General features: G+C 39.6%; 3 protein-coding genes across 5 annotated transcripts in view; 1 reads left to right on the forward strand and 2 right to left on the reverse strand.

Annotated features, from left to right (window-relative positions):
• LOC115564439 (uncharacterized) overlaps positions 1-5,496 on the reverse strand; it is a 66,309-nt gene extending 60,813 nt beyond the window's left edge. For both annotated transcript variants that reach the window (XM_089263092.1, XM_089263091.1), the window contains exon 1: positions 4,512-5,496. In XM_089263092.1, the coding sequence (XP_089119218.1) occupies positions 4,512-4,804 (293 nt within the window). In that variant the 5' untranslated portion in view covers positions 4,805-5,496. The remainder of the gene's footprint in view (positions 1-4,511) is intronic.
• An 11,145-nt stretch (positions 5,497-16,641) lies between these two features.
• Or9a (Odorant receptor 9a) lies at positions 16,642-18,440 on the reverse strand. The gene is made up of 3 exons (XM_030390509.2): positions 17,626-18,440; positions 16,760-17,553; positions 16,642-16,704 (listed from the first exon to the last, which is right to left on the reverse strand). Exons 1-3 carry the CDS (start codon positions 17,930-17,932, stop codon positions 16,651-16,653), a joined length of 1,155 nt encoding a protein of 384 aa, XP_030246369.1. The 5' UTR covers positions 17,933-18,440; the 3' UTR covers positions 16,642-16,650.
• A 65-nt stretch (positions 18,441-18,505) lies between these two features.
• On the forward strand, positions 18,506-19,092 carry Neb-cGP (ATP synthase membrane subunit K, mitochondrial). Of its 2 annotated transcripts, XM_030390510.2 has the most exons (3): positions 18,506-18,633; positions 18,706-18,782; positions 18,870-19,092. In XM_030390510.2, the coding sequence occupies exons 2-3, from the start codon at positions 18,708-18,710 to the stop codon at positions 18,939-18,941; spliced, it is 147 nt and encodes a 48-aa protein (XP_030246370.1). In that variant the 5' UTR covers positions 18,506-18,633; positions 18,706-18,707; the 3' UTR covers positions 18,942-19,092. The 2 variants fall into 2 exon arrangements, with proteins under 2 accessions (XP_030246370.1, XP_089120496.1); XM_089264370.1 differs by having other exon boundaries at positions 18,599-18,782.
• Positions 19,093-21,510: the final 2,418 nt, after the last annotated feature.

Below are 21,510 nucleotides of genomic sequence, written 5' to 3' on the forward strand. Positions count from 1 at the left end.
GAGAATAGAAGAAACTATAATTTAATTTGATGGCCGCTGCTCAATCAAGCCGGCTAAAATGCCAAGCAGCACCTTAGCCGAGGCGGATTCTGCGGCCGAGATTGATGCATGTGGAAGCTGTCGCTGCACTCTGACCCCGGGCCCAGGCCGTTTCTATTCATCCTGCCCGTCTTGAGCTAACAAATGGCTAGTTGCCTGGCATTCGGCTGCTCATATGTCAAATCTATCTATTGTTGACTCTTTGCCCATTCAGCTAACTGGATGAGCTGGGGTAATTCCCATGCACACACACACACACACACATGCATATCTTATCATACTTGGCCAGCGATCGGAGACAGTTTGACAGTGTAATTAACAGGTTGAGCTAGCAGTTTGCGCTCATATTGGAATATGCATTGTTCCAAGCATATTTGTGGCAATTCTCAGATTTATTGAGCCATACCATTAACCACATCATTAGCAGGGCGTAGTCAACGGTCAGACCACAGCCGGCATCCGTCCAGCATACCCAATAGGGTCCTCAAGCACCAGCAAACCAACAAACGTGCTCGGACTGCTCGATGAGCTTCAGTCGACCAGCCGGTCCATGTGTGTAGCTAAATCCGTTACCAATGCTCTCCGTCTCTCTCACTATCTCTCTCTCACTATCTCCCTTCTTTTTCGTATGCTTGCGAAATTCTTATCAGAAATTATTACTTATTAAGGATTTTGCATAGTAGCTGCGGGCTAAGCTGGCCTCGGAATATGCTGCCAGAGGAAACGTTGCACTGCAGAAAATTGCGAAACTCTTGTCTACGCCAGGCCACAACGGAATCTTAATTAACCTGCTCGGCTTTGCGGTGGAAGAACGAAACACGAACCACGATTTTTCAATCTGAACTGATGTTGTTGAAAACATATTTCCCAAGCCAATATTGGAAATTCCAGCCAACGTCAGATATATGTATCTGTACTGTAAGTCAAAGCAGCTAGTGCTTAATAATTTTAGCTAGAATGTCTAATAAATAAATAAGCAAATCTGCATTATAATCGTAATACAAAGCCATCCGCGCTCAGCTTGCTAACTTTTTCCGCTGTCGATTCTTGTACTCAGCCACAAAGCAAACGAGCTTATTGGATTTGTAGAATGTCCTGCTTGTAGTGCGTCCATCCGATAAATCATCCGTCCGTTTCCCGCTACTTCCCTCCGCGAGCAACTTTCCTGTTATTGAAGCTATATCTCATGGATTTCACGTCTGATACAGTGGCAGTAAATAAGTATATACATATACACGTATGTGCATGCACATGTACATATTTACGTACATACCCATTATATATAAACTGAACTATCTACATATCTATGATGCAGCTCCTCTGAGAGATATTTCAATTCAATTTTTATTTTCAGTTTTTATAATACAAGTTAAGGCATAAAAATTAATTTTTATAATAAACATTGAAATTAAGAATGATTTGCTTTTAATATAGAAAATTATTAATTTGGTTTTTTTTTTTACCATATAATTTTAATTTGATAATTAAAAATATATCTATTTTTTATTTTTTACTTTCCATTTTTATTTTATATTTTTTTTAATAAAAATTAAGCCACAACTCTTATTTTTAATATAAAATTAAAAATAAAAGTTGTGATTTGAATTTTATAAAAAAAAATTAAATTATCAGATTTATAAAAATAATTTTAATGATTCAAAATAGTTTTTTTTTTTTAATTTCAATTCGTATACTAAAAGTTAAGTTAAGTTATAATAAAAATGAAAAATAAGAGTTGTGATATGACTTTTATAAAAAAGTATTGATGTATAACAATTATTTTTTATTTTCTATATTGAAACTTATATTGAAACTTAGTCAATCGTTCAAGCTATATGTCTCAGTATTTCAGAACTATATATGTAAAACAAAACATTTTTGCAGACTGCTTTACCCCAAACAGGCCTCATTATTTTTTGAATGAGCATTATAAAGTCGAAAACACCCGGCAGCTACATTCGAATTCGATTATTATTTGTTTCGCACAAAAAAAAAAACAGCAGAAAAAAAAAAAACTCACAAATCAAAATTGAAAGCAATTGTTGCTGCCAACACTCAAATGGAATGGAAACCGGATTGTGGCATTTCTGAAGAAGTCAGAGCTTAAGCAAGGCGGCAGGGCAGGAAGCCAGGAGTCCTTGCCATGTCCGCTATACATACATACATACATACATAGCTACATATATATCAGCTGGCATATACAAATTGATCAGCTTTCTCCCACGCACAGTGGAGCTGGACCAGAGAGTTCATCGAACCGAGATGTATCGTACGAATGCAGATAATAAATACCGCGCTGATGGGCACGAATAGGCACAGTCACACACGCCTGTGATTCCCTGCGCATCGTCGCCCAGACTTGGGCCTAATACAGGTGGCATGCTCGCACCTGGGCAGCCGGGCTTAAGGGCTTCGACAAACTGGCGTAGGCAATGCGCTCTACGTGCCGGCATGAGGCAAAGCCGCTCGAGAGCAATAGTTGCATTTTTTTCACCAAAGTGCGCTCTAAGAGCACTCACTATGCAAACAGGACGCTTGAAAGGGTCAAAGGCGATTTTAGTCGACGTCCAAACCATTTTAGAGTGTAACAGAAAAAACTGGGCGTAAAGCCTTGTCAACATTTGGCCAACAAAAAAAATGGAGACAAAAAAGTGAAACAGTGCGTGGGGGCGCCACGCGTGCTGCTCAGTGGATGGCTTGGGCCTGTGTTATGTCCTGGCCCACCTTCGGTTGTCCCCGGCAACGACAACGGCAATGGGAACGCCAATGGGAACAGCCTAATGCTACAATCATGGCGCTACCCAAGGCTGTTGTGCATCCCGGCGAGTGGGCCGGGTGAGCCGATTTAGCGGTCTCCGAGGCGCGCGTGTGTCAACTAATTGGCACATAATTAACTGCGAAGCGAACGAACGAGCCAAAGCCACAACTCACGACTGCATAATACTCTGTACTAAGCCAATGCTAATCATAACTGGATTGGAATTTAACTTGAAGAACTTGCACTAATGCTAAAACCCGGAGACTTATGATTGCGAACTCTGCTTTTGTTGGGCAATCGAAGACAGATTCCAAAATTTGATTTACAATAAAATATGCAAACTGTTTTTGCTAAGACTATAGATTATATAGATTGAGCTAAGGAACCTAAGAGATATTGGTGGAACACTCTTCAACTCTCAACTGCCGAAGCTCTGTAAATCTCTGCTTGCTTTAACTATAAAGCATATCAATGAATCACTTCTGCACATACATATATCTCTTTCTCTCTATAATATATTTTCTATTTTCGGTAGAGTCACAATAAGAAATTGTATTCATTTAAAATGACAGGATCATACGCTCTTAAGCAACCTATTCAAACAGAGCATGAAAAGTGTATTTCAGCCAAATGCGTGACGGCAAAGGCTTATCGACAAAAGGAGCCACGAACAAGTGTAAATGTGTCGAAGTGTGTGTCTGTCGGTGTCTGTTGGTGTGTGTGTATATGTGCTTAGTAAGGTTGAGTGGGTAGCGTCCTTCTGGCAGCTCTATTTAAACATGTCCGCAGCCAGAGCTGGCTATTAAAAGTTATTATTCATTTCTGAATATTGAGCTCTGACTGCGAGACTCCAAAACTTTCGAGTTTTTGCATGTTCGAGTCTGTTTGCACAGTCAGTCATTCATTCGTAGCGTATTTTTGTGAGATTGCCAGAGCTGTTGACAAAGGCCATGGGGGGCCTCAAAACTTTCAAGTTGACCAACAAAATTGTTGCCTCAATAGTGAAATGGGGCATCAAATTAAAGCAATCCGACTGCCAGTTGAACTGACTGTTAAATCAAAGAAATATGCGTAAGGCTGCCACCTAGGCAGACAAAGCGTTGCCAGACAGTGCTGTCAGCTTAAAGATATAATCAAGATATATACATACAGATTCGACAAAGGAGAAAGATAAAGATAGGTTGATAGATAGATGACAAAGGGAAGTAAAGAGCGGAAAATAGTTCTTAAATTATATTGGTGTTCTTCAACACTATGAATATTTAAATACATATTTTCAAACATCTCTCATCGATAATCTTAAATCAAGTTAAATTTGATACAACACATCATAAAGTTTTTTTGGGATATACGATTCGATTGCATTTTCATTACATTCTAAGTAATTTTGTTCTTGTGACTTAAATCAGTTTGTGTGTGTGTGTGTGTGTGTGTGTGTGTGTGTGTTTGTTTATGTATATACAGTGTAGGAAAGTTTCGCATTTTGGGGCCTTTAGGCAGATGGCCCAATTAGCTAATGGATATTTAACAGAGGAACAGCAACACGCAGGGAGCTGAATTACGCACACATATTAAGGCAGTCACAGATATGTATGTATAGACGTAACTGTATAGTATATATATACATATATACACCATATGTATATGTATAGATGCTTAGATAGATATAGATATTCATGATTATCGCTGCTTAAGTAATGCGGCTTGGACTCACCTCTCGCCATGGGCCTCCCTGTCCCTGTCCCGTTCCGTATCCCTGGCTCCGTCGCCATCCGGCTCGCCATCGATGAGGCCGGCGCTGGTGCTGCTGCTGTTGCTGCTGCTGGGCGGCTCGTGCTCCTCAGTCACTGGCGGAGCAGACGATTCCGATGGCGTGGACCGACTCTGAGACTGACTCTGACTCTGACTCTGGCTCTGACTTTGACTCTGGCTTTGACTCTGGCTTTGACTCTGACTCTGACTCTGACTGCCGCTCGTGGTGTCCTGCTGGTCCTGAGGATCCGACATCGTTGCGGGGCTGGGTGATGGCTTCTGGCTGAGATTCGAGCGGCAAACTTTGTTGGATGTGTCAGAGAGCGGTCTGAGTGTGCTGTAATTGCTATTTAATGAAGCCCTTTAAAAGCCCTTGCGCTAAATGCGGGTCACCAAGACAAAATATTTTAAAAGTCGAGCAAAAGGCAGCGAAATAACAGTACACCAAATGAAAACGAAAACGAACACGAAAACGAAAACGAAATGAAAACTAATTGGACAGACCTTGAAAGTCTACTTAAAATTGTTTCAGACTCCTGCCGTTGCTTCATGCCCATTGGAAGTCTGTCAAGCAAAAGACTGTGAGCTAAAGATGATTGTGGAATTTCTCGTTTCATAGTTTGCAAACAAGTCGCAACTTGTAGATCCTAATAAAGTGGTAACTCGAAAGCCTTTTAAGGATTGCGGCTGATTGAACCGAAATAAATATGGAAACCCTACAAGTAGAGCTTGCTGAATTGCACAGTTGTTCACAATTCGTTCTTTCGGCCAGCTGGGAGGGAGGGAGGCAGAGCCAAGTCGACTCACTTTAACCTTGGGTTCTCATAAATACTACTGAACGACCTTTTGAGTGAGCGCTAAACGGTCTCAGAACTATAGCGCTTGAGTATATTGATTTAAAATCTAATTAGACTGATTAAAAACTGCGTATATGAGTATATGTATGTATATATTATATATATACTGTATATGTTGTTATATTTTAGACACCTAGAAATTCGATAAATATTTCAAGCGCTTTGAATCGCTGCTCTCTAATTGAATAACGCTGTAAATGCATTGTTTCTTCTATTGAATATGAAGAATTATTGGAAAAGCTACGAGCTATTATATTTATTAAATGGCAAAAAAAAATTATATTTATTTTTTAATAATAATAATTATTATTGAAAAATTGAAAATCTATTTCAGTCAAATATAAAATAATAAATATTGATAACTTTTTTTTATTTGTTAATTGATTCAGAAAACCTTTTGAATAGATATAATAATTATGGCTGAAAGTAACGTTATTTTTTTTTAGTAATGCTCTTCTATGTTTTCTGCTTTATGCAATGAGTAGATATTCGTTTATTTGACTTTTTTTCTTTGTAGAGAAACGCAACTAATTTTCTGTTTATTATTTCTGTAGATATATAATTAGCATGACTTTGTGTAGGCGAGCGTAAGTCAAGTAGAAGCTAGTTAGGAGTGCAAACAATTACGTATACTTGTAAATATACTTTAATAAGCTACTGTACTCCTTGCGGACACCTATTGAAAGCTCTAACCTATCAGAGACAGTTTCGATTCGGTCGAATCGATTGATTTGCTACTCTGTTGCTCAATTCCGTTCGTTAGCTGCAGATTTTCTATGTGTTAATTGGTTTCGAACACGCACTGGTTGACTGGCTAATGGCTAATGCTACGGAGAATTTTACTGTGTGAGCTATACGTTATGAGGAATTCGTGAGAGTCACGAGACAAGAATCAATTTCACACAACTTCAGAATTGCTTGATGGGCTCAGCTTATATTCTACCTAGAATAAAGGTTCTATAATAAATTAATAATCTTAATTGAGCTCCAGATCACTTGAGGACTCTAGCTGATATTCTACGTATAATAAAAAGTCTATAATATGATATTAATCAGTCTAAGCTCAACTCAAACTCTTCTGCCTATGATATAAAGTCTACAATAAACCTATAATCTCTGCTCAATTCTAACTTAAAAGACTCAAAATCACTTGAGGACTTTAGCTGATATTCTACGTATAATAAAAAGTCTATAATATGATATTAATCAGTCTAAGCTCAACTCAAACTCTTCTGCCTATGATATAAAGTCTGCAATAAACCTATAATCTCTGCTCAATTCTAACTTAAAAGACTCAAAATCACTTGAGAACTTCATTTGATATGCTATCTATAATATAAAGCCTATAATGGAATGATAATTACTTATAATATGAACTCAACTCAAGCTCTGAAGAAGACTTCAGCTGATATTTTATCCATAATATAATGTACCTATCATCATAATAAATAATCATTACCTATAATCGCATACCTCTAGAACATATGGTAGGCAGTTTTTGGCTAGCTAATTGACCTAGTCTAATCTATAAATTCTCAAAAAAATGGGACTGAAAACAACTTAAAATATTAATGTGTGTATATATATGTATAGTTAAATATATAAAATAATTATAAAATAGATCGACAAATATTCAATTCAAGTCCAGTACAATGTAAATTATTGTGCAGTTCGTGTAGGTTCAGCCTTAAAGTCCTTTTAGCTCTTATTTACAACCAATTGCTGTGAATTTGTTGATTTGTGTGAATGCGGCAGCTGCTGTTGCTAACTGCCAACAAGCGTCTGGCAAATGCCAGAAAGTAGCCAAGAATCTGTGGCTCAGCCACTGAAACCACACTGTGGTGTCCGCTGGCAAATAATACAAATGCGACGAGAAGCCGAAGGCGAATGGCAAATGGCAAATGGGAAATGGGAAATGGGAAATGCAGCAATTTCGCATGGGACAGCAACAGCCAACAAGTGGTCGATTGAGAGCCAGCATAAATCTAATGTATATCTATGAATAGATGGAAACAATAATGGGACGAGCGTGACAAGTGCGAACAGAGATTAGATTAGCGCAGCACTCACAAATTTGTAAGCGAAAATAAAGCGCGAGCGCTGATAAGTATGCTACACTTTGTGCACGCTGCAACAAAACGGGCCAGCGGGCCAGCTGGCCAGCGGGTCAGTGAGGCAACGAAAAGCGAGAGAAAGTGAAAGAATAAAAAATAGAACGGCTGCTGAAAGTGAAGTGAAAGTGAATGGAAAGTAGAAAGTGAAAATCGCACAGCAGGCTCTAAGGGAGCAGAGAACGACAGGCAGAATAGAAAAGGAGAGGAAAGGAGAGGAGAGGAGAGCAGAGCAGCGAGGCTGTGCGGTTGGTAAAGCGCATATCATAAGCGAGAGCTTTGCACAGCATTTGCATATGAATAATTCGAGCAGCCAGCCGTTGGAGAGGGATGGGGCAGGGCGGGGGGCAACAACAAAAGGCGGACGGGTGCTAGCACACATATAAATAAAAACGAAACGCTCACTTGGCTAGCAGCAAGTCAGCGTTTATGGCTGATGGCGCAATAGAAGCGCCGAGTCCTGCTCGTAGCAAGCAAGGCACAGGACCAGAGATAGCGATATGGCAAGTGCGAAGGCATCGCACACATCCATATACATAAAGTACGCGAAACAGAGTAAATTAAACCAAACGCTAAAGATTGCCAGCACTAAAAGTGACAGCGAAATCTGACGCCCAATCAAATAGAAGCAGATCAGGCACAGGGCGACACGGCAGACGGCTGAATAGAACCAGCCGTTGCTGACGACCGTCAAGGGTAGCATTTTGATTACTCTATAATGGGATCGAATGCGACTGCGACAGTGACTGCGACTGCGACTACTAATAGAAACAAAAGCACAGGCCGGCCGCACACACAAACGCACAAATTCACACACGTGCCCTGAACTCAGGTGGAACAGTGGGGCAAAAGCAAAGTCGTTGAGAGTCGTTCGGTCAGATTAGTGATTGTTATTGTTGTCGCTTGCGTTCAGTAGCGTGTATTGGTGTTGATAGCGGTATTGGTGTGCGTGTGCGTGTACGTGTTCGTGCAGTTGCCCTGATCGTCACCCCAGCAAGCACACACACAGGACGCACACAATGCACGCACAGAACGCTGAGAATACGCAATACATACGAGCGCTTTTTGTTCAACTCTTATCGCACTAGAGAATATCTATGACTATGTGTATGCACACACCGGCTGGTATATGTATCTATAAGGTTTTTACTTAATCACAACAGCAAACACTCGAAAAAAAATGTAGCTCTTTGCACAGCAAAAAAATGTCAAATCTTCCACTTGACTTTCACAATTTTTGAGTTCCGATTTTCGAGTTGTTGTTCTCTTGGCTCAGTTTATTTGATGGCTAGCTTTGAATAGTCTACAGGCTTCGCACTGTACTACAGATACGTATATGCATAAATACACATATGTATAATATATATAGTCACAATTGATAACTGTTCTTCCGTGTTTCTGTAGACTGTGCCTGCTGCTCTAGGGCTTGGATATTCAGAAACGAACTTGGCTATTCAGACAGACTGACTGATTGGCTAGCTTCGGCTCGCTGCGACTGGGGCAAACGTAACCGACAAAGGCTTGACAGGAACTGAAGTCGTTTGCGAGCAGGACACGTTATTTTAAATTGTTCGCCAGCAACAGAGGCAGCAGCCGAGCCGCAGCGCCACGACTGTTGCTTCCTGCTTTTCTGTTCGCCAGCTGTTGATTGTACGGCGCGCTGTTAAGTGCGCTAACAGCGCACTGTTAAGCGACTCCGAAAGCTTTTCGGAGTCAGCAGCTCTAGCGGCAAGCCAGCCACCTCAGCGGGGCAGAGCACATGCACCATAACACGAAAATACTCTACATATAATACATATATGAACACTTACCCCAGCGCCTAATCGCATTACGCTTTTGCGTACTTTTCACTCAATTTTTCATGCCTTACGTCAACAGAGCGCGCGACAATCGGTCTCAGCACTTGCTGCTGCATATGCTGAGCCATGTCAGCCAGGACTTCCTTTTCGTTGCTTTCTTCTCCCCCATTCATTTATGAATATGCAACACTGGCTACTCGCATGCTTGTGTCTGTGTTGAGCTTCTGTTCTGCAAAACTAATCGCAACAAGTGCGAACAGTGCTGCAGGCGGTAGTGCTTGACTATGATATACCCTGAGTGCAATGGCGATCTCCAATTGCAAACGTATAGCTAAGAGCCACACACACACACACATCTATTACACTCATACATTAGCACTCGATGCCTCTTCTTCCCAATTGCGCGCTTGGTATGCCTTGTAGATAATGCTCAATAGCTCAATAGCCGTGTATGTCTTATACGAATACGAATCAATTTGATTTTGATTTTGATTTTTCATTTTAAATTTCCATTTTCAACAATGATTCTAAGCAGCATTTCATTTGAGCTTTTATTTTATTTTATTCATTTTTTTAATCGGTTTATTTAGTGCAGGCTTTTACCCAAGACTCTACTTAGGCTTAAGAAATAGTTTGTATGCCAGTATATATGTACATATACATATAACTCCCTTATAGTGCAGAGGATGCATCCCTCGCCCATCGTTGCTGCCAGTTAATTCACGTCTATTCCAATGAGTTCTGTGGCCTTAGAGGTTGCAATGTATATTCTTATGCAGCACTACGTAACTCTTTATTTAACACAAATTTTAATTCCGTTGACAGATGTCAGGTGTCATGAACGCAGAGTACCACAATGGTATTCCATATGGTAAGGTGTCCGTTTCACTCTCTTTCTCAGCATAAAATGCAGACTTTTTAACTTGACTTTGCAAATTGTGGTCACCTGGCTGTGACTTTTGTGGCACTTGCAATTGAAATACATCCGGGCAATCACCTCCAAGCGGCAGATACAGATACAGATACAGATACAGATACAGATACAGATACAGATACAGATACAGATACAGATACAGATACAGATACAGATACAGATACAGATACAGATACAGATACAGATACAGATACAGATACAGATACAGATACAGATACAGATACAGATACAGATACAGATACAGATACAGATACAGATACAGATACAGATACAGATACAGATACAGATACAGATACAGATACAGATACAGATACAGATACAGATACAGATACAGATACAGATACAGATACAGATACAGATACAGATACAGAGATACAGATACAGATACAGATACAGATACAGATACAGATACAGATACAGATACAGATACAGATACAGATACAGATACAGATACAGATACAGATACAGATACAGATACAGATACAGATACAGATACAGATACAGATACAGATACAGATACAGATACAGATACAGATACAGATACAGATACAGATACAGATACAGATACAGAGATACAGATACAGATACAGATACAGAAGATACAGATACAGATACAGATACAGATACAGATACAGATACAGAACAGATACAGATACAGATACAGATACGATACAGATACAGATACAGATAAGATACAGATACAGATACAGATACAGATACAGATACAGATACAGATACAGATACAGATAACAGATACAGATACAGATACAGATACAGATACAGATACAGATACAGATACAGATACAGATTACAGATACAGATACAGATAAGATACAGATACGATACAGATACAGATACAGATACAGATACAGATACAGATACAGATACAGATACAGATACAGATACAGATACAGATACAGATACAGATACAGATACAGATACCGCTACAGATACAGATACAGATACAGATACAGATACAGATACAGATACAGATACAGATACAGATACAGATACAGATACAGATACAGATACAGATACAGATACAGATACAGATACAGATACAGATACAGATACAGATCAGATACAGATACAGATACAGATACAGATACAGATACAGATACAGATACAGATACAGATACAGATACAGACACAGATACAGATACAGATACAGATACAGATACAGATACAGATACAGATACATACAATATTCGTGGCATACAAATAAAGATATTAATTTTGATTTTTTATTTTATTTTATTTCATATCAATTTATTCATATCAATTTATTCAAACATTTCTGATTTACTATTAATATATATTTTGTTTTATTGCTCTTGCAATTTCAGCTTTTTTACTGTAGTAGCAATAATTGGTAATTTGTAAATGTATTCCAAATAGAAATTGCAAAATGAAATGAAATTGAGAGCCCTCTCAGCAAATACATACATATATGCATATATAATTATGTACTACACTGTATACATATGTATATACATAAGTATATACAGATTTTATATTTATATATATATAGTAGGATATCAAGGCTTTGACCTGCCTGTTGTAGTAGCTGTTGCTCTGGCTCAGCTTATAAATATTTATCGTGTTGTTCTAGGCTCATCGCCCACCTTCCTCTCATCATTTGTGGCTGTCGCTGCTTAAAGCTTAATCATTTCGCAGCGCTTAGTATTTAGTTAAAGCGTTCGAATTGGCCAAAAGCATTTCGTGCCTTAGAGCGCACTCCATCTATCTCTATCTCTAATTTTATTAATTAATTGGAATACATTTCGAATTACGATTTAAAATGCATCCAGCAGAACTCAAGATACAGTCGCACGCCGTTCATCTTTTAATATGAAATAATTCACTGCATTAGAGATTAATGAACCGAAATGTATTCAATGTAGGCAAGCCACCCAATTTTCCCAATCTCTGATTATGGCTCACGCCGTCTCGCTGAGCTGCAGCCGAGTCAGAAGGCAATTTGTTTATCCTTAGCTCAAAGTCAGTGAGAATGCAAGGAATAACGTTTCTGTGAATATAAATTGGTCGCAGAAGGCAAGGCAGACTCCATAGAAAGCAGAAGGAGGAAACAAGGCAATGGTCGGAAAAGGCAAAAATTGAGCTCTTCTTCGAATTGAAACTTCGTATAAATTTATTAATATATTTTTACATTTTCATTAAGCATTGAATGCAAACAATGCAATCTTAGGCTTAGCGCGAATCATGAACATTTTAGAAATCAATAAATTTACATGCGTTATTGGGCTCATCGATAGCTCAGATATAAGCCCCTCATATTTGAATTGTTTAAGTCCTCGACTACATGAAACCAAATAATCATACCAAATTCACAGTCACAATATATTCCAAGTTCCATCTGGAAATATGCTCTAGAGACTTACAATTTAAATAAAAATAAATTTGCCAAAGCTAAGATTTTGAATGGAATTCGTAATGCTCCACGGTACATCAGAACCGAAGACGTCGTAAAGGATTTACGGGCTACAAATATGACTGATGTTCCGCAAGTACTTCAAATCAACTCAGACGCCAAACTGCCAAACAGAGGATGAGAAAACTCAGAGTCTAGAATTCTGTTGAATCCCTCCAAGAAATTCCACATTTCCCTTCGCCAATGAGTATAATAAGTATTGCTGTATTACTTATAATACTCATTCACTTGTGCATGTATTGAGTGAATCTATCGCTGACTCGCATCTGTCAGTCTGTCGATTCCACTCGCATTCCCCTATTAATTGAGACAAAGGCCTAATTAGCTTTGTTTGCCAAAATGCAGCTCACAATCGCAGTGCAGAGCGAATGCTTCGGATATATATTCAATTTAGTTGACTGTTAGACAGGTGCACATTGGCTAGCGGTAAACATAACTCGAGCGGCTTAGTTGCTGCGCCAACTAAATGCTTGCAGCGAATCGTCTTTTGTTTGCTAATCCAATTAGAGAATCAAATTACCATAATAGGCTCCGATCTGATATAAACCAGCCATTGACTGCAGCGGAGATGAAAACCGCAAATTGAGATTGGTATGGCGCCAATAAGAGTGCATCGAGCAATCGCAATTCGTGCTCACCAGTGGGAGCGTGCCATGCCTTGACATCTCAATGGCAGCAGGAGGTGGGCAGCCTTGTATTGGCCTGGTATTAAAGGCGACTTAGCACTGAGGAGCGAAAATATTTTGCCTTAATTACTCGGCTCTATGCACATTCGATGTGTTGCCTTTACTTTCGGTTGCCATAGATGTTTTGTTAGTTGATTTCCTTAAGATTTCAATAATAAAATCCAAGTGAATCAAGACCGCAATAGTATTGCCTAAAATAGTCTTCAATATAAAAGTAAATGAAATACAGAAAAAACAAAAGCAAAAATAATATGATTTCAAATTATTATTTTTTGCTTGAATTGATTTATAATAAAAGTAATTTGAGCCCAATATGCATACATAATAATAATCAAATTATTAACCCAAGTATATACATATATATAATCTGTACATATGTATATACATATACACTAGGGTATCACTACATAATTGTGTATGCATATATGTATTTGCTGAGAGTGCTCTCCATTTCATTTTATTTTGCAATTTCTATCTGGTAATACATTTACAAATTACCAATTATAGCTACTACAGCAAAAAACTGAAATTGCAAGAGCAAAAAAAAAGTCCGCGAATATATGAATAAATTGATATGACATATTACAAATACATTTGTTTATATGCCGCAAATATGTAATTGTAAATTTATTAAATATTATGTTGGAGTGCTTTCTTACAAAATATGTATGTATAGTCATATATCTGCTACTATATCTTACTACTAGGCTTATGATCTTTATCTTATTCCTAAGTCTGTTGTTAATCTACTGCAATTGCATTGCAAGGATTCAACGCTTAAATAAATAAATAAAATAAAATAATAAAATAAAATAAATAAAGAAAAGTAATGTATCTCGCACTGGCCAAATAACGGGCTCTGCTCACACACACACACACGCACAAATAATTTACTTTGACACTTGTAACTGCAAGTTGTTCATTTGTCGTAACGGGCAGAAGGAATCATCGCAGACCCCATAAAGTATATACATATATTCTTGATCAGGACGAAGAGCTGAATCGATATAGCCATGTCCGTCTGTCCGTTCGTCTGTATGAGTGCGTCGATCTCAGAAGATACAAAAACTAGAGAGCATGCACACTCGTGTTTACCATACGCAATACGAGTTTGTCTTATTTTTTCGATAAATTATCCGATAAATTTTTTAACGAGAGTAATCGAAAAATTAATTTTGTTCTTTTTTCAGCCTCATTTGAACACTTTTAGACCTGGAGACTTCAGGTTTACTGTGTGTGTATATGTACATATATTGAATAGAAACATTTTGTAATTTACAGATTTTGGATACCACGCCCCCTTTGGCCCGAATTTGTAAAAAACGTATTTCAAATACTAGAGACTTGTGCTTTGGAATGCACATACATTTGAGCATTATGAATTCTAAGTTTTATTAAGATTGTACGTCTAGAAATTAAATTTATTCAGCAAATAAGTTCTCATAGTATTGCCCACACTGCAGCGCAGTCGCTGCTTACTGCGCAGTTAGCAGTTAGCATGATTAGAATATCAGATTTGAGGGTTCAGGGTATCCCCTAGTCGAGCAGTCCCGACTCTTACACTCTTACTCGTTTAATCTTCTGTCAGTATAGTGTTGGGAAACTTTCAAAAGCTCTGATTGATGATTGATGCATGATCTATGAACTATGAACTATGGGAAGAATGCGGTGTGACAGTTGTTCAAGTTGGGTCCTTATAAGTCTGCGGTAGTGGAAATAGTGAAGTCAGCTCTGTATTATTCTAAGTCCGTTGTCTTGCTCCGAGTTTCGTAGACTGTGTAGAGACACAGACTGAGCCAACTTTAGTAGTTCCTTTCATGTATATAAAAATATGCTAGACTCATATCTATAGGCATTTTACAAATTGGCTAGATCTAGCGTGAAAGGGGCTAAGCTGGCAGCACTGGTAAGCGCATTGCAACATGCATCAAAGAGGGCGGGCCTTTGACAATAGACGAGTGTTGACTGTACTGCAGTTGTTGTTGTTATTGTTGTGTGCGTGTGTGAGCAACGAAAAAGGTCAAATATTTACCATGGCAACAAGGCATTCCAATGGCTTGAATAAATCCCAGCGATACTTGCGTGTCTTTTTAATTAATGCAAACTTGGCCAACTTTGAATTTATTTTTACAGAATGAGAGTGGGTTTTAGAGGGAGGGAGAGAGAGAGAGAGCGACAGAGTAAGCTCATTTTAGACATTGATAATTTAACAAGGAATCAAGGCATATTTAGTAAAACAAAACATTTCATTTTTGCATCTAACTGTCACCCGCATGTGGCTGCATTGCATATGCAATAGGCGTTGCAGCAGCAACTGCAACTGCAACTGCAACGGCATCAAGGCGCAAAAGGCTGACATGCATTTTAATACTCTGATTGCTTGGCTTTTTAGTGTTTGACAGTCACTTTGAAGCTTACGCGCTTTCGTCCAAAAACAATGGAGCAGCAGCAGAAGCAGGAGGAGCAGGAGCAGCTGCAGCAGGAGAAGCAACAGAAACAATAACAACTAGCAGCCGCAATTACAATGGCATCGCCAAAAACAATAGCTCTTATTCCATGTACTACTTGGCTAGACACAGCAATAAGAGCAGCAGGAAGCAGGAGCAATAGCAGGGGGCGGCGGCGGCGGCGGTGGGGGCAGCCTTTGGGTTTATTTCGGTTATTTATGGTGCACTAATTGAGTTGGCAGTGCACTAAGTTTTCGACAGTGTGCGTGCCGACAATCCCTTCAACAGGTAACACAAAGCCCGCTCCCTGCTTCTTCTTGCCTACCTGCTCCTGCTGCTGCTGTTGGCCGGTGACAATTGAAAGAGCCAGCAATGGCAATGCACAACTGGGCACAAAAGAACATAATTAAATGCATGGCACGGGCATAGCCGACTATGGCCAATACAGCATAAATTGTGGCGAAAACGCAAATGTCACGTTCGGGGAGGCGCAGGCGGTAAGGCAGCTATCTGGCATAGAAAATCGAATTATAAGCCTATTGCCTACTGAATTTTACAGTTCGTTTGGCATATTTAATAAAGCTCTCTCAATGCGACTTGCACTTCAATTAGCATTGGCCAACCCAGGGCGTATACTTGATATTTGGAAGCCACTGCTGCACCAGCCGCACCAGCTACACTTGCCCAACCATGGCAGCCCGCTGCTAATGAAAACTGCTAGCGCACCTTAAAGAGCTGAAACTATCAATTTATTTGCCATAATTAATAGCCAACATAAACGTGGCCAAGCGGGAGAAGGTCGTGGGGGCTCCTGACTAACCATTGAAGGAGCGCAGCATCATGACGTACGAAATGGCCGAACGAACCACCTGAAAAATAGATTTCTCAGATATTGCTGAACTCCAGATACATGGGGCTACGCACCGCTGAAAAGGTGGCCATGTTGGGCACGAAGAAGTAGCCGTTCAGCTGGCAGGGGAGCTGGGCGCGCATTATGGCCACGATGAGCGCCTGCTTGGTCGCCGGCGCAAAGTCCACCCAGTTGCTGTCGTAGAGGGCCGTGGCAAAGTCGACGCTGGCCTGCCTCATGTTCTCGCCGCAGTGTGAGTATATGAACAGGGCTAAGCCAATCGAGCCGAGAAAGAAGATAAAGTATATGCACTCCAGGGTGGGGAACAGGTTGGCCAGCTGGAAGCCAATAAAGCAGAGCTGCACAGCCGTCACAAGGAACTGGATGAACACCAGCGGCCGCAGGCTCTGACCCAGCTGGGTGCCAATAGCCAGGCCGGTCTGATGCAGCTGCAGCACCTTCACCACTTCGTCCAGCTCGCGGCGCGGCGCATCACTGATGGGCTGCAAATGCCGAATGCGATATTGGGCAATTTTGAACAGGGCGCACACATTGTATGTGAAGGCAAAGAGCAGGGTATCCATGGCCAGGGACATGGTCACGGCGCCATAGCTGGTCATCAGGTTCCACAGGTAAGTGGGCACATAGGGCAGCCACGCCTGGTCGCTCCACGGATAGACGCCCGCGTGCGGCAGCTCCAGGTGGGTGTGACCCGTTCGCAGCCGCAGCGTCAGCATGATTATGATCGGCTTGAACACAGCGAAGGCGAATGCGGCAAAGAAGCAGCGCATGTATGCCACGCTCAGCGATTGATCGTTGCGATTCTCCATCTCCACAATGGCAATTGTCTCCGGCAAAGCTCGCATCTCTGCAGCACAGCGAATTAGCAAGAGATCATTAAAATAATAAAATGCAAAACCCATTTGATAGCATCACTTACCCCTCTCTAGTATGTCGCGAATGCGATAGATCAGATGCACAAAGCTCTTGCGATAAGAGATAAATACGAAGTACTTGACCACGGACCCAATGATGGCCAGCACCGAGCCCAAGGCGTCGCTCATTATGCTCACGATGGTCACGTTAATCACTGCGGAGAAGAGCAGTGGCACCAGGAACGCGATAGTCAGGATCATTACCATCAACGTTATCTGCGGACGATCGTTTCTGCTGCTGCTCTCCCACAAGTCGAAGCCCATCAGCCGAAATGTCAGGACCTGCACGCGTAGAAAGTAGGCTGCATCCATGGCTGCCGTTGATTCGTGCAGCTGGCTGCATGTGAAGAACTTTTATAGTCGGCGCAACACCACTTGGATGTGGGCGGTGCAACCAGTTGACAGTGCCACCCTAATTGTGGACGCTGTGGCCGGTTGTCGAAAACATGGAATTAATTGTCCAGCACCTTGGAGGTGCGGGCGGGCCTTCAATTTAATATGCTTGCATTCTATGTCAGCTATTCAACAGGGCAGCTTTAATGACAACGCTTGATGGCTGCGCTTTGTAATTTACGCCCAGCATTTCTTTTCACTTGCGACGGTTCTCAGGCTGCCCTATATAATTTTAATGAGCGTATTATAAGCACTTAATCCTTGCAATTAGGTGAGATTTGCGAAAGCTGCCATTGACATTTGACTTGTGTGCTGTTTGCGAAGCTATGCAATTAGTCCAAGTGCTGTTAACCTTTAATATGTACATATATGCGGTGACCATGTTTTCATTTCCCTTTTCATTTTTTGTTTGTATATTTACACGTGTTAAATTTGGCGCCTGCGATAGCACTTATCGATAATTCACGCAAATATGCATCCACAGCGATATATTGGTTGCGTTAGGTGGCAACGCGGCAAACCATCCGCACGAAGTGGCAGCTCAGGCACAGTTGTATAACCTATTCGTCTTTTTTACTGGCAATTGAAGTAGTTTCAACTCGTCACAAAACAAACTGAAAGTGAGTTAACGCAGCAACAACTGTTACTAAATTACTTCAAATACAAATCATATATTTGCATAACGATTATAGCAATGTCTGGTGAACAAGAGAAACTGACCGGCCTGTCCAAGATCTTCAATGGCAATACTATGTCCGGTCGTGCCAATGTAAGTAGAGTTCACCAACATCCAATATCTAGCAACTACTTTTAGCTCTTTACTAATTACTAATACGCCTGTCGTAACACTTTGCAGGTGGCCAAGGCTACTTACGCAGTCATGGGCCTGCTCATCGCCTACCAGATCCTGAAGCCCAAGAAGAAGTAGATGACGTACTCTAATTTGTGCAGCCTATTAGACGTACTCGGGCTCCTGGCTTCCAGTAACTGGCGGCAGGTGCAGGAGCCATGTATATTTTACATATGTGTAGTGCAACATCTTAAAGGAATAAACCATTTAAAAATCTAGTACACGGGAAGCTCAATGCATTTCATTATGTAATGTGAACAGGCGTGTTGCAGAATATTTGCAGCACGCACTTTACATGGCCTCCATTCACCTGCAGGCGGTGGGCATAGCTTATTTGAAGGACTTATGCATATGCAATAACGACGCCGACATGCTGTCCCTATGCGGTTTTTACGAATATTTCGACTTTAAATCACCAGCGAGCATCAGGGTATGCAGTCTATTAACAGACTAGGACAAGATGCATACAAACAGTCCTTGCAATGTAGGGAGCAAAATATTTTAACAGGCTTGCCTGGCGCTCTGTTAATGTGTTACTCCTCTCTTCTGTCCTTCACAATGGCAAGCAGGCTAACCTGCTCGTGTTTACAGTTAAGCATACTTCTCGCTCTAAATGGTTGCCAGATTATGGTAAAGCTTTTCATCACACGATGAAGTTGAATAATCGCAAATTTGCAAATACGGTTTTAGTATTATTTGGTTTTAAATATTTTATTTATTTAAAGTTTTTATTTCATTTAATCGAACTTGCTTTAAATGTTCCATTTTGGGTTTTTTTTTTTTATCTTTTAAGGTTTGTTGTTTTTGGTTTTGTTTTTTTTTTTTTTTAATCTTTTTAGCTCAGTTTTCGAAATTTCAGTATGTCTAAAAATTAATTTGAATGAATCGAATGTAAAAATGGTTTACATATATGTACGTGTATGTATGTATTATATGCCCATGTACTTGACTTGTTGCTTGGTAGAGATTGAGACGAAAAACCATATATGCAATTAAAATATATATGTATATATATATACGTATATATAAATTAATAATTTTATCATTTCTATGTTTATGCTATAGCTATAAAATATATCTTTTACATGTATTGTGTAATAGCAAGCGCTGGCCATTTTGCATTAGCATCAGCATCTGCTTTTGGATTTCATTTCCTTTTTGTTTACTTTTGTTAATAACTAAACCGTTTGCCCTGGCAAAACATTAACATATATCGTATGTATGCGTTAAAACTTTATTTGAATTTTAGCAGCAGCAGCCGAGCGAAGTGCGAAAATACATACAAATGTACTCCTATGCATATACATATGTATGTACATACATATGTATGTATATGCATAGGTATTTAAGGTATGCTTTAATTGCTTGTTATCTATCGGTTTTGTCCTTTCAATATTTGTTCTACTACTTGTTATCGCATAATATGTATGTGTGTAATCAATATTTGTTGTGTATGTGTCTGTGTGTCGGGATTTCTCATTAAAAATTGGAGTGTTTTCATATTTACTTGGTTTTTCTTTCTATATTGTGTGTTTGTATGTATGTATATGCATATACTATATCCGTGTTAAGTTACAGTTACATAATCATTTTCCGTTTGTTATTTGTTTTTCTAGACCAATATCATCGTTTGAGCACATGCAACAAAAATTAAAAATGCTATATAAGATTACAGTTCCAATTGCCAGCACCAGCTTGCACTTCCCTCCTTCCCATCCCATCCCAGCCCCTCTCCCCATAACTCCAGCCCCGATCATAAAACGGATCTTCGACGCGGTGGGCGACAGGGGGCGGGCTAATACTAATAGATATTTTTGCAGTAGCAGCAGCGGCAACTGCAACAACACTGGCGCAGACCCCATCAACATTGTTCGCTCGAAGCTCTAAGAGTGGCTATAATTGCGATCAATTGGTGAGAAAACGTTTTGCACTTCGCAAATAAACATACATACATATGTATGTATGTATGTATGTAGGTGTTGTCATGCCAGCATAAATTAAAGGCGATGGGCAGCACTGGCTGGCACCCGAGCGCCATCATATGTGAACACTTTTATAAGTCAAAGTTGAGTTTTATATGTATGTATGTGTGTACGTGTTTGTGGTTGTGTATGTGTACGTGTGTGCGTAGTTTTGAATTAACAGGGTATTTTATTACGCCCCGGCAAGTCCGATTTGTGAGGTTAATGAATTCTTGGTGTTGAATATTCACAAATACTTTTTACTTGAGGACTGAACAAACTCCTAAGCATGCGATTTCCTCCATCTCTCTCTCTCTCTCTCGCACTTTTTGCATAGTTATCAATAACGATAGCGATATTCGATTCGATTGATGCATATAGATATATATACATATATATATATATATATATATATATATATATATATATATATATATATATATATATATATATATATATATATATATATATATATATATATATATATATATGAATGTATGTATGTAATGTAAGGAATTGCAGCATAATCATATTTAACAAGTATTTATAGTCCAATTGATTTTCATCGTGTGTTGCAATTAGAAAAACAAAAACTATACGAAAAAAAAATAAAAAATTATATAATCAAGAGCAAATGCTGACTACAATGAAAATAATAGGTATATATATATTTATGCTTGCATGTG

The sequence above is a fragment of the Drosophila navojoa genome, chromosome X (assembly GCF_054131105.1).
Source record: "Drosophila navojoa isolate 15081-1374.11 chromosome X, UAZ_NAV_1.0, whole genome shotgun sequence".
Taxonomy (NCBI): domain Eukaryota; kingdom Metazoa; phylum Arthropoda; class Insecta; order Diptera; family Drosophilidae; genus Drosophila; species Drosophila navojoa.